The 12764-nt window shown below is 49.6% G+C and overlaps 2 protein-coding genes across 4 annotated transcripts in view; one reads left to right on the top strand and one right to left on the bottom strand.

The window, feature by feature from the left end:
• Window positions 1–4927, top strand: part of afap1 (actin filament associated protein 1) — a 33635-nt gene extending 28708 nt beyond the window's left edge. For all 3 annotated transcript variants that reach the window (XM_047015117.1, XM_047015116.1, XM_047015115.1), the window contains 5 exons: window positions 700–820; window positions 1729–1893; window positions 1995–2185; window positions 2449–2613; window positions 2825–4927. In XM_047015117.1, the coding sequence (XP_046871073.1) occupies window positions 700–820; window positions 1729–1893; window positions 1995–2185; window positions 2449–2613; window positions 2825–2851 (669 nt within the window). In that variant the 3' untranslated portion in view covers window positions 2852–4927. The remainder of the gene's footprint in view (window positions 1–699; window positions 821–1728; window positions 1894–1994; window positions 2186–2448; window positions 2614–2824) is intronic.
• A 629-nt stretch (window positions 4928–5556) lies between these two features.
• The window catches only part of sorcs2 (sortilin-related VPS10 domain containing receptor 2), a 73787-nt gene continuing 66579 nt past the window's right edge, over window positions 5557–12764 (bottom strand). The window contains exons 15-28 of the mRNA XM_047015114.1: window positions 12312–12432; window positions 12066–12199; window positions 11821–11949; window positions 11477–11648; window positions 11083–11269; window positions 10788–10921; window positions 10409–10532; window positions 9768–9880; window positions 9437–9559; window positions 9091–9190; window positions 8874–8930; window positions 8329–8431; window positions 7684–7874; window positions 5557–7260 (exon numbers count right to left, since the gene is read on the bottom strand). Coding sequence (XP_046871070.1) covers window positions 7196–7260; window positions 7684–7874; window positions 8329–8431; window positions 8874–8930; window positions 9091–9190; window positions 9437–9559; window positions 9768–9880; window positions 10409–10532; window positions 10788–10921; window positions 11083–11269; window positions 11477–11648; window positions 11821–11949; window positions 12066–12199; window positions 12312–12432 — 1753 coding nt within the window. The 3' untranslated portion in view covers window positions 5557–7195. The remainder of the gene's footprint in view (window positions 7261–7683; window positions 7875–8328; window positions 8432–8873; window positions 8931–9090; window positions 9191–9436; window positions 9560–9767; window positions 9881–10408; window positions 10533–10787; window positions 10922–11082; window positions 11270–11476; window positions 11649–11820; window positions 11950–12065; window positions 12200–12311; window positions 12433–12764) is intronic.

Raw genomic sequence — 12764 nt, 5'->3', positions numbered from 1 at the left:
CCCCCCCCCCCCCCCCCTGTACAGCCACAGACTCCTGTGTCGTGTGTATATAGTTATGTTTTTACGACGCGATCGTTTGTCTCTGGAAGTGCCACCCGGCTGGGCTGAGCCCACATGCATCGTCAAGCGCCCCCTGTGTAGCTGTGGTCTCCCCAGGGCTCCTTTGATGTGTGCGAGTGTGTGGCGCGGCCAAGGGGGGTGCTAACATCGAAACCCTGGACCACAAAGCCCCCCCCCCCCCCCCCACACCGCTCTAGTATTTAGACGCACTTAATCCTGGTCGACGTAGAACTCGGGCCAGCTCAATGGTTCCCTTGCCTTTTTAGTGAAGCTAATTGAAGTGGAACTCTAAAGTAGTAAGTCCAATGCCGTGACTGTTTTAGTACGGAGCGATCACAGTCCATCGGCCCCGACTTGTAGAGTTCTTTGATTCTTGTGGGATTGAGTTGAGAGAGGGACTGGTGGTATAAAACAGTTGGGTGTTTACCTCTCGTAAGGTATATTTACACAGCTGGAGATAAAGTAGTTCATGTTGACGTTCACTGTCCCCCGGTACTCGGAGGGTCTGTTGATTTTTATTAGAACTGTGTTATTGGTTTTATGGGCAGTTATTTACAGTGTAGATACTCGCTGCAACACAGACCGTTTTGGAGTGTAACCATTGGTTCTTTACCTCTTTCTTGTTTGTCCACCATTCAGCTGAAGGGGAAGAAGGCCCCGGTGACCAATGGGACGGCGTCGAAGCAGAAGGCAGACAAGAACCAGGGCAAGAAGGTCGGAACCACCAATGGAACAGCGCCTGTGAAACGCACCAACTCCAGTAAGAGTCTGGCTTGTCTGTGTGTGTCTCACCCTAGCAGACAGTAAGTCTGGCCACTACTGATGGATTTTTAGAAAGAAGGAGCCCGAGAAGAATCTGGAAAATGACGGAATGTCCTAATGACAGTGGATCTAGCAGTAAATATCTTTCAGAGCTAATATGACTTCCTTAAAAGCCACTGGGTTCAGCATGATCCATGGAGCGTGGACTCCCCACCCACAGACAGACAACATTAAGTAAACAGGCAACAGGCAGACCATAGACGCCACATTCAGTCTACATTCACACAACCACAACAAATGTTTAGACAACGTTCACGCAAACGTTACCCACAATGTTCTTTTACCGTCCAGTCAACGTTCACACAACTGAAATACCAGCGACAACAGAAGAACACACAGCTATGTTGACAGACTGAGTTGGTCTGGTCTGATCTTTGTGGCGGGGGGGGGGGGCGTGGGGCAGCTATGTTTTAAGTAATGTGTGAACGACCAGGGTTTTCAACCACGGTTTTGCAGTGCTAGGACCAAATACCAACAATGTGTCTTGTTGAATTGATTCGATTTGACACTATCCATATATTTATGGTGTCAACCCCCCATTACTGTTGTGTGGAGGGTGAACGTGTCCCTTGGCGGTGTTTTGATGGAGTACATCGTCTCGATGTGTGCACTAACACACACACTTAGTGGTGTGGAGACTGGCCCATAGTGGTTATGTTCTGTGAATTTTCCAGTAGAGACGGTCCCTGTGTGATTAATGACGGCTTTTAGACCAAGGTTTGGGTTCAATGGGTTCCTGGTCAAATCTCTCCCCTCTCACCCTCTCCTCCCCTCCCCCCTCGCTACTCTCCCCCCTCCCCCTTTAGCTGTGTGAGAGTCTAACCCTCCAGTGTCTGCTGTCCCCAGGTGCGGAGCAGTACAGGTACGGCAAGAACCGCGTGGAGGCCGACGCCAAGCGCCTGCAGGCCAGGGAGGAGGAGCTGATGAGGAGGAAGCAGGACATCAGGAACCGCCTGAGCCAGCTGAAGAAGGAGAGGAGGGAGCTACGCAGCGCCCTGGAGGCCACCGCTGGTGAGGGAGGGAGGGGGGACAGCGCTGGGGAGGGCCAGAAGGCCCCCACACACACACACGTTATCTCCAACGCTCTCACACACACTGTTCCCCCCCACCAGGCAAGCGTTCCCAGGCCAGCCTGACGGAGCGTCTGAAGAAGGCGGAGGAGGAGTGCAAGCAGAAGGAGGAGGAGAGGGTGACCCTGGAGCTGGACCTGACCGAGGTGAAGGAGAGCTTGAAGAAGGCCCTCAGCGGAGGGGTCACCCTGGGCCTCAGCATCGAGCCCAAGTCTGGGACCTCCAGCCCCCAGGTAGGACACCCCGGCGCAACCCATACCTTAGTGGTACTGCACCATGTAAGCCTGGGACCGCACGGTTGCCGTGGTGAAGCTTTATAGGGTTTTGATGGATTTCCATGTGATGGAATTGTCACACTTGGTGTTAGTGGAACCTGTGCATGCTAATGTTGGCAGCTGGAAACTTAACACATTCAGATTCTTAGTTTGTTTCTTAGACATTGTGCTGACACATTGACATGATGAAAAGGTCATTCGAATTGTGTGTGTGTGTCCAGTCCCCGGTGTTGCTGCGGCGGACACAGGAGTCCTCTCCCTTCTCCAGCTGTGACACCAGCGACACCGAGTCCTGCTCGCTGCCCGTCAACAGCGCCTCCCTCCTCCGCAGACAGGCCAATCAGAAGCCCCCGCCGGTGCGCGGACACGTCCTCAGAAAGGCCAAGGTGAGATGCAGGACATAGGCTGGCCTCATGGTGTATTCTCATGTCACAGTCTGTATTCTTCTATGAATTGCTGAATAGAGAGAATAAGAACATGGCGGAGGGATTTCGATAATGGTTTTTCGTTTTGGTGAGAAAGATTGAAAGAATTCCGGAAATTGACCAGGAATGTTTGACCCTCTTGTAACAATGTTTTCCCCCCCCTCTCTTGCAGGAATGGGAAATGAAGACCGGCACATAGACACATCATCATAAGGCTTCTCTTGTTTTTTATGTATATATTTATTTAAAACTGTTCACATGGGAACGTGTTGGGGAGGGAGGAGGGGGGGGGGTACACTAGCATAGACATCTAAGACACATATGGATGATTTTAACATACTTACATACCTGTATTGCCACAACATACAGACCTTGAGTGTCACTCTTTTTAGCGTTCTATTTTATAATTCAATGCGTTATATGAGGCTTGCTTGACATACAGGAGTCTGTTGTGCCATTTGTACTGGCCTCTTTTCTTAGCTGCGACCAGTAGCTTTAAGGCTAACGCTGCACACAACTGGGCATGGATGCACCTACGTGGTTACAGCTATTGCAAGGTCATTTTTTATTTTTACCCATATTCCTTTCCCTATTTCTCAGTCTGATTGGGAGTTAAAATGTCCAAATGCAGAACTAAGTATTTATTTGTAAATGTTTCAACTTCCCTGTTTATTTATGTTCATATTTAAAAGTTCTTTCATAGCATAGATTGCTGTAGACACAAGTTCTCAGTCCCCTTCACTAATATTCACTCAGATATTTGTGGTGTGTGCATTGCAGCATGATGTTGGTTTGGACTGTGTTTTGCGGGTTCTGTCATGGAACCGTGACCCAGATACAAATTCTTGAGCTTCAGTTGTTAGCCTATTTGACGCGCACACACACACAGTTATTTCTAATGGTGCTTTTGATAATGGGTTTTACACATGGGCACTACCAATGTTGCCATATTTACACTGCCTTTGTGTACCAAGGTGCTATGTTCTCTGTTAGGATGCTAGAGAAGGACTAGCCTTGTTTATGTTCTACTGCAACAGCTAGCATTTGCTCAAGGCACATGTCCCTAAATTCAAGTGTGTTTAGTGTCATGGTGTTTTTGTTGTCAGGTTCAAATAGCATGTTGCTAAAACGAAATCGCCACTAACAAGGGTCATTCTCATCATCCCAAATAACCCAAAACATGCCAGTACAGATACCAATGTCACCCAAACCAACCGAATAGTACCCAAAACATCCTTGTTAGGACAACCAACAGTACCTATGGATAGGTTTGCTTTGTGTATCTGTACTTGCATGTTTTAGACACTTTTGGGGTTGTTTAGGTTATCTGTACTGGCATGTTTTAGACACTTTTGGGGTTGTTTAGGTTATCTGTACTGGCATGTTTTGGATATCCGTACTGGCATCTTTTGGGTAGAGTTGGTTATCCAGATTAGCATGTTTGGGGGGACTATTGGGTTGTTTTGGTTATCCGTACTGGCATGTTTTGGGTACTATTGGCTGATTAGTATGACCCACCAAAGGTGTTTTATTCCACTCCAAGTTCTGTATATCCATTTTTATCCCCTTTTCTGTCATTTCAGTTTTAGCCCCACATTTCTGCAAGCTACAGCTGATCAGCATGTTCGAGCTAGTCAGCATGTTAGAACTAGTCTGCATGTTAGAGCTAGTCAGCATGTTAGAACTAGTCTGCATGTTAGAGCTAGTCTGCATGTTACCATTAAAAGAGGGATTCCATCCGGAGATATCCCAGAGGTCAACTCTGACGCCCTGCTTCCTTCTCAAACTGCCTTGACATGGGCCGATCACAGGTGAAGTTGATCAATGTGAACCCCATTGTACATAGTTTTGCGGAAGGGGGTCTATGGAGGAGAAGGATTGTTTTTCAGTGGGGTAAGGGAAAAATAATCTAGCGTTTGTTTTGCACCTTAGACATTTTCTACTCCGTTGTAGTACTGACAGTCGCTGACTTGGTGACAAACAACTGTACATAAGTATTAAACCTCTTTACAAACATCTGTAGTTTGTGTGCTAACTGGTTGTGTTACTGTAGTCCCCTTAGCTGCTTGCCTCGACAAGCCAAATATGATACTAACAATGTACAGTTATGGGAGTGATTTTATTCCAGAATGCAGGTTAAGTGCACTATGCTTCCCATTGAAGACTTCAAACATTTTTATGCCAAAAAATCAAACAAACTAAATATTAATAAAACTGTGCGGTCAATTTCACAGTTTGTGTCAACAGTGAACGTCCTTCACAAATATCAGATTTAGTACACCCCCCCCCCCCCCCCCCCCCCTTTCAATAAGGGAAACAAATCAGGGAAACAAATCATATCAGACAACACATCACAAGAAAAAAACAAGCCAAACGTGAGCGTATGTACAAAATATGAGGAAAAACACAAGCCTGTTACAAGTGACCAGTGCGACCTTGAGTCTGTCTTTATCAAACACATAGAGCCCCAGAAAGGCTGACAGTATCCTGATACTGTTCCAGACCTGCGTACCTGCTCTGGTGGCTCCTTCATACCCCTCCGGACTTGGCTTCAGAGTATGGAGGCCAACTACTAAACATTACATGAAGACCTTTCCTTCCTTCCAAAACTGCGCAAACCAGTTACATCGTTAGAGAAAATGAAACGATTGCAGCAGAAAGACAAATGTACCGACCAATGGTTACAAAAATAAGATTAAAAAAACATACACATTTCGTACTGTGTGTGTGTGTTCCAAAAGTGAATATTGTAGATACAACACCATGAGATCCTTTCCAGTTAACGATGATTACAGAAAAAATAACTACCACAAGCAGGGGCGTGAAATGGCCACACCGACACGCTGTCAATGATGTCAAACGATTGTTGACTAAAAGCAGGCAATGCTCTCCTCGCCAGGAGCATGTTGAAGTTTTCAACCGAGGATGGGGGCTTGAGAAGAACGAAAAAAGGGTGTGTTTTGGTATTAGAGTAAAGTCCTCACAGTCCTGTGCACGTGGGCCTATGTACAGACGGCTGTCGTCGCTCATATATACACATATATGTACAATAAAACCAAATTCTACGGAGACATACACCACCACTGGCCAATGCCTAATATAGGCTCATTAAAAAAAAAAGACAGCCATGCCCATTTGTTTCCATGACAACAACCTGGTCTCCGGAGGGGGGGGAGAGGGGGTACATTTAGCAGTGGTTAGGGGGCGTCAAACTGTTAGTAAGTTCCCAAATAATGAATGTCCAAGGGAGCAGGACTCTGCTTGGTTTGGGCACGGTGATAGGCTCTACCAGGGGGGTGGACATGCTGGGTGCTGGTCATTCTACACAATCACACAAACTGGACTGAAACGTCCTTGCACAGTACCTCACAGTATTCACCGAGAACCATGAAACACCAAAGGAGACAAAGATTTCATAACCGACCAAACGAGCGAGTTTGTACTGTGAAAAGAAAGACGGTTTGAGTAAAATAAATTCCTGTATATAAAGATTCCACCAAATGCATCATGTTTTAAGTACTGTTTGGGAATTCATCAAAGTGCAACACCACCCCCTAGTGACCGTAACGGTAACTGCAGACACGAGGCCACAGTCTGTTTCAGTTGGGTTCTTTTCCAATGGAGTCTGCTAATTCTAAAAGGGGCATCCGATGTAATTCTTTCCTGAGAAAGAGCATTATTGCATGTAATTTTGAAGACAATGAGGAGCGTGTTTCAGAGAGAAATGTACAGACTTAAAGAGAGAGAGATACAAGACAGATATAGAGAGTGAGAGAAAGAGACAATGTCAAATGAAAAATGGGCACAAACTCATCAGAGCCTCTTGCTTCAACCAGAGAGGGAAAAAGAGGTTGATCAGAAGGACTCCTGTTGCCCATGTCTGGAATCAGCTTAGCATTCTGCTAACGGGCCCATAAAACAGGCTGTTACAGTTGGCCTTTTGGTCACAGTCTCATCTTACCTGTGGTGGGGACTACCCTGTCCTGGTCTGTGAATCTGGTGCGTGTCTAAGGGAGGCAGTGGTCGTAGATGACAACAGATACAGGAAGTAAGTGTCACAACATCGCGTGATGTCATCGTATCTCTCTCTGCACTGACTGGCCCGCGTCCCGCCTCCAGATCAGCGGAGTTAGCCAATGAGAACACACTGAGCAAAACACGACACAAGGTGCAAAGGACACTGGGGGGGGGGGAAAGCAAAGTGGCCCAGCCCCCGGGGGACGTTGTGGAGGAGAGAGAGAGTTAAGGAGCGAGGGCAGCTGGAGGAGGAGGAGAGTCGTCCCTCTGGGCTCCACAGGGCGAGTGAACAAGGGAGAGCCCTGGGGAAGAGGGAAGTTGGAGGAGATGGAGGACAAACTTCTTCTTGGCCGCATCGCCATGTTGGATTCTCCTCCTCGTTCTTGAGGGAGTGGGAGGGTCTGGAAAGGGCCGGGTGTGTGGGGGGTGGGGGGTTGGGCAGGGCTGAAGAAGGCAGAGTAGAGAGGAGAGTCCCTGTGCTCGTTAGCTGGCTAGCCTGTTAGCACGTTAGCACGCTGCGGGCCCATCAGCTGGTCAGGTAGCTGTGCAGCTCTCTGGAGTTGATGCTCAGGACCACGCCCGAATGGTTTCCTGGGCGACAGAGTGGGGAAAGAAACAGGTCGGGCTAAAGGATGAGCCTAGGATTCAACAAGTTAAGTACAGGTGTGTTCAACGGACTACTACAGATCATGCATCTGGATGGAGAACCCTACGCACCAGCAATCACTTCCCTCTAACACATCCATCTCTGTTCGATGACTTACAATATCATATTTCACTTTCACAATAATCCTTTACATTCCAGTTAGCCTGTAACACGAGTCAGAATCTAGTGCCTAGAACCTAAGATAAGTAGAGTCAATCAGTGTTTTTGTTCTTGAGACAGAAGGGCTCCGGTACCTTGGCAGTGCTGTAAGCTGGCTTGGTGGTGTTAGTAGTAGTGGTGGAGGTGGTGGGGGGAGGGGCTAGTCCGTATAAGGGGACGGAAGGCGGGGCTACCTCCGGCCGGGTTACCTAGAGTCTGGGAGTCCAGGTCGTCGTCGATGAACTCCTCCCCCTGGATGATGTGCTGCGTGTCCTCGCTGTGGCTCACCGGGCTGGTCATCTCCTGCTCCTTCTCGTTGTGCATCTGGGCGTACACGTTCCGGCCCGGCAGCTTCCTGAAAAACAGCGGCGGATAGGCGTCCTCAGTCCTGAGCCAGGAACTGTAGGATTTGTAGTTTTTGGAGGGTAAATATGGGGCCTTTGTAGTTTCACATTTCATTTTGAGTGAGTTGGTGCCAGTGAGTAGGGATGCAGGGGAAGGTTCCTATTGGTCTACAGGTGGTTTTTAGAAGCCCTGTTGGCCGGTGCAGTTGTGTATCAAACTATGAGCATGCAAATACAAGCTTCAATCTCCTAACAGGCATTTATCGATAGTATCATCTATCTCCACGCTTTGCTTCAGAGATGGTTCTTCATGCTTGCCCTGCAGTGCTTCAGTCAGTTCAAATCAACAGTTAGCGGTTTCCAAATCTATGTTCCGTACGATAACTTGCTTCATCACCTCTAGTAACCTTTCACCATGCAAGTGACTGTTGATTTCCTATTGGGCTCCAGTACTGTTGCTTCAGTAGGGGTCGAAGGGATGAAAGCATGCCGGAGCAGTGTGACGCCTACCTCTTGAACTTGTAGAGGATGAAGGAGCCCGAGGCGATGAGGCCGATGAGGAAGATGACGGCCAAAGCCCACAGGCCAGGCCCGGCCACGCCCCCTCCAGAACCTGAGGTCACAGGTCAGGATGGAAGGTCATGAACACACCAACATACAGCATGAACACACCCACACACTTTTACACACATGTACACTTACGGACATCCACAGATGTGTATGCGAAGAACTGCAATCGCCACCCAGTTGTGATCAACCACACACACACACACACCAAAAGTGAAAGTCAAATCCAAATTTAGCATAGGATCAGAAGAGCCCCATGTTCAGACAGCGCAGAAGAGATCAGGTGAGACCAGCCAATCACCCTCTAGAGTCGGGATCAAGCTAGCGTTGATCAACTGCAGAGTAACTGAGCCCAACGCAGGAAGTAGGAAGACTACCAGCAGAAGGAAGAGAGCAGATCTGAGAACAGCCACACTGGGGTAAGAACTCAGTTTCATTTGGAGATCTGGGAAAATGAGGTCAAACGGCCGGGGGGCGACGAGACATACTGTGGTCAGAGACGCGCTTGTCGGTCTCTCTTGTGGACCAGGCATTTGTTACTACTCCTTTGAAAACAGATTGATACAGGGAACGCTTTTGATTTGGTCAAATCGTAGAAATGCATAACGACTGTGAAATTGTTGCCCTGAACGTGTCATAGTGGTGCTGTGTCGTGTGAGGGAGTATCTTGTTAGTGTGTGGAGGTGGTAGATACTGTAGGTTTACCTGCGTTGGGGTCAGCGAGGGTCACCAGCACCAGGAGGCCTCCCCGAACCACAAAGCTCACGTTGTTCTCATTGAACGCCTGCTTGATAGCTGGCACACGCTGTCAACGACAACAAGACCGTTTCGTTTATTTATAAGTGACATTTCACTCTGAAATGCCAAAACTGTCAGAAGTCTGGGTATATGTATATATCGAGGGAGACGAGAGAGATGAGAGAGGAGACAGACAGAGAGAGAGACAGAGAGAGAGACAGAGAGAGAGAGACACAGAGAGTGACCGAGAGGCAGAGAGACACAGAGAGTGACAGAGAGTGACACAGAGAGAGAGAAGAAAGGAGAGCGTTACCTTATCCACAAACACGCTCCTCTTGGCCTGTTTGCTCTCCAGCGGCAGGACGTACAGGTCGGCCCTGGTGGGCAGGCCCGGCTTCACCATGGTAACCAGAGACTCCTGGGGGATGCCGGTGATCTGAGGGGGGGGGGGGGGGTCAAAGGTCAATGGCATTGTTCCGTCTGAAGACACAACCCTACAACGTGTATTTGTGTGTAACACACTCCTCGGTCAGAGCTAGCTGGTAATGTGGCTGCCTAAAAGCTAGCGAGGTCAGCTGCGCGTGGTGGGAGTGAAGGGGCAGAGGTCAACCCCAGGAGAGGGCTGGTGACTGAGGGTGACCCACCTTGGCCAGTGTCTTGGTGACCACCTGGCCCACGTCCTCCCTCCACTCTGGGATGTCAGGGTTGAACCTGTCCAGGTTGCTGCTGAAACTCAGGGGGATGACCTGGAAGTGCTCTGGGATTGGATGACAGAAGCAGGAAGTCCATAAACTGACGTCACATACACGTGTTACATGCACTTCTGTTTACCTACGTCGTTTTAGGGCCGTCTGCTAATATAACAGTTCTTCTGAAGCAGGTGTTTACATTGGTATCATGCCAGTGACCCTTAAGATAGATGAGATGGATGCATGGGCGTTCAGAGACTGCTTCAACTGAGCAAGTTGCTCTGAGAGCTGACACCTCTCCTGGGGTAAGAGACACGACAGAGGCTCCCACTTAGCTCACTCTGATGAATAAATCAAGGCCCCTTCCCAGTCCCAATCTCATCCATATTCATTCATGGGTGAAGTGACGTAATCCCCCGATGACACCCTTCCACAGTCGCGAAAAACCGACAAGAAAAGGTGCCCGAGGACATTGTCGCGGAAGGTCATCTTCTGCGTTTACACCGTGACTTCATAGCGTGACTTCGCCACGTTGAAATATTCAACGGCGAGAGACCTTGTTTCCTCGTGAATGTTCCTGGTGGGGGAGGGGTTACCGTAGACGCGGACGGTCTTGGTGTCCTGGACCATGGAGCGTCCGCTGGAGGCCTGCACGCTGACCGACACCTCGCCCGTGTCGGGGAACCGGGTTAGGAGGCTGCTCTCCAGGGTGAGCTTGGGCTTCACGTCAGGAGAACATCAAGGACAAGGTCAGAAAAGGACTCAGACCGACGTCGAAGAGACATTAAAACGACATTTTTATGAAACAACGTTTTTTGCTAAACTGTCATAAAGGTGTAAGGTCTTAGTTAGGAGCCTTTGTGACGTAAAATAGCTTCACTGCCTTTGTGACGTAAAATAGCTTCACTTCCTGGAGTTAGCTGAAGAGTTGTTTCATCTAAATTGTCCTTGACAGGAGAAGTAGGAGAAACTCACCTGCAGGCTGTCGCCTATCCACCAGTAGAACACAGTCATGTTAGCCTCCCTAGGTAAGACCACAGCGGTCAGGTTTACTTCCTGGTTCTGTCCGGCTATGGGAACCACTTCCAGGTGCACTTCCTGTAGGGGGGCTGAGGGACAAGGGTAGGGGTCAACATCCCCATAGTTCCTTGTAATATCAGTTGATTTGAGTTGATTTCTTGTCATACGAACATGACTGAACCAGCCAATGAGACGGTGGGATTCCAGTATTCTGCCCGGTAACATCCTTCCCCAGAGAAGTGTGGCTGACCTGTGACCTGGATGAATATGGTGTCCTGGTCGTGTCCAGCCATGTTCTCTGCCTTGACCGTGACCCTGTAGACCCCCAGCCTCTCGTAGCGGTGCTGGATGGGCTCATCTGTCACCGTCAGGTTCTGGTAGATGGCCCGGACCCCGTCCCCCAGGTCCACCTGGTACTTGGTACTGCCCGTGTCGCCCTGGAAAATCAAGAAGAAATCTGAATCCCCTCAATCAGGCTTATCCCACACTTGGCGATGACGCAAGCAAAAACACCATCCATCTCTCAGTCTCCATCTCTCAAACAGACGGACGTGCAAACACACTTTTTTTAAACAGACTCTTTCAACACTCCCCCCCCCCCCCCCGCCCCTCGTTCTCTGCCTCCTTGTCTCGTTCTTCCACACCTCTTCCTGGTGGATGATGAAGGTGATGTCGTCGCCTGGCGCCACGGCCAGCATCTGGCCCTTGATGCCCAGCTGCAGTCCGCTGGGCGGGAGGATAGGGCAGGGGTGCTGCTTGGAGCTCTGCTGCTTGTTCACCCCTCCCTCGCACACGTTCGACACCACCTTCCTGTACCTGTCGCACAACATGCGGGGCGTACCAACGTCAGGAAAAGAGGGGTGCGGGGGAATGACAAGGAGTGCCGAACTACACAGTCCTGTACAGGTGGCCGGAATCGCTGGGCGGTTCTCTAAAATGAAGGTTTGCATGCATGGCTTGTGTACGTGTGTGTGTGTGTGTCCCTCACCCTGTGCTGGACTCGTAGGTGTGTCCCAGATGGCAGTCCTCTGGGGGGGCATCGGGGTCGTGCCAGAAGTCAGCGAAGCAGCGCTCACCCTCCGTCTTCAGAGTCTGGGCGCGCTCAAAGCCATAGTCGCTACACACACACACACACACACACAACACCTAGGTCAAAGCTGTCCTGTATTGCTTGACAAGAATGTATTGGAAACATTCCCTGGGCGCAGGCAGCGTCGGCCTCTAGTGTCTCACCAGTTGAAGTCCTTCTCAGTACAGGGGCAGGGTTTAGAGGTGAGGGCAGAGGTGTAGCTCTGACCCTTGATACAGAACGCTGTCTCCTTCCTCCGACGGAAGCTTCTCTCCTGGCCCATAATGCACTTCTCTCCCTGGGTGCAGGACAGTCAAGGGGGGGGGGGGGGGGGGGTCACAGGTTATTTGTGGATGAATGTGCGTTTCTGTCAACGTGAGTGAGAGTGTGTCTGTGAGTCTGTTTGGTACCTGCAGGTCAGTGAGTTTCCAGGACTCGTAATCTGCCTCTGTGCACTGTCGAGGGAAAGACTGTCTGAAGTCGACCTTCACCAGCTCCCAGTCCGACCTGTAGCTGATGTGCCCAAAGACCCTGGACACACACACACACACACACACACACATACGAAAGTCAGATCCATCCATTGTTTTGACCTCCTCTATGCATCCATCCATTCATCCATCCACATAAAGACTGCACTATTCCATTATGAGATGTGACTGCTCAACCATTTCCTGGCCCCGCGGTCATGTGACCATCCCTACCCAATCAGGGCCCTTGGCAAAGAGACCAGTGTGACAACTCCTCAATCAGATTGTGCTTGTGAACTGGTCTAACGAGGCGGGTCTCACCCCAGCGCTCCCGTACATCACGTTCCTAATGGGCCGCACTCTGTTCGTCAAAGACACAGATGGTCCTTCCAT

The sequence above is a fragment of the Hypomesus transpacificus genome, unplaced genomic scaffold (genome assembly GCF_021917145.1).
Source record: "Hypomesus transpacificus isolate Combined female unplaced genomic scaffold, fHypTra1 scaffold_273, whole genome shotgun sequence".
Lineage (NCBI taxonomy): Eukaryota > Metazoa > Chordata > Actinopteri > Osmeriformes > Osmeridae > Hypomesus > Hypomesus transpacificus.
The sequence above is the reverse complement of the archived record's forward strand: the minus strand, read 5'-3'. Positions and strand labels throughout refer to the sequence as shown.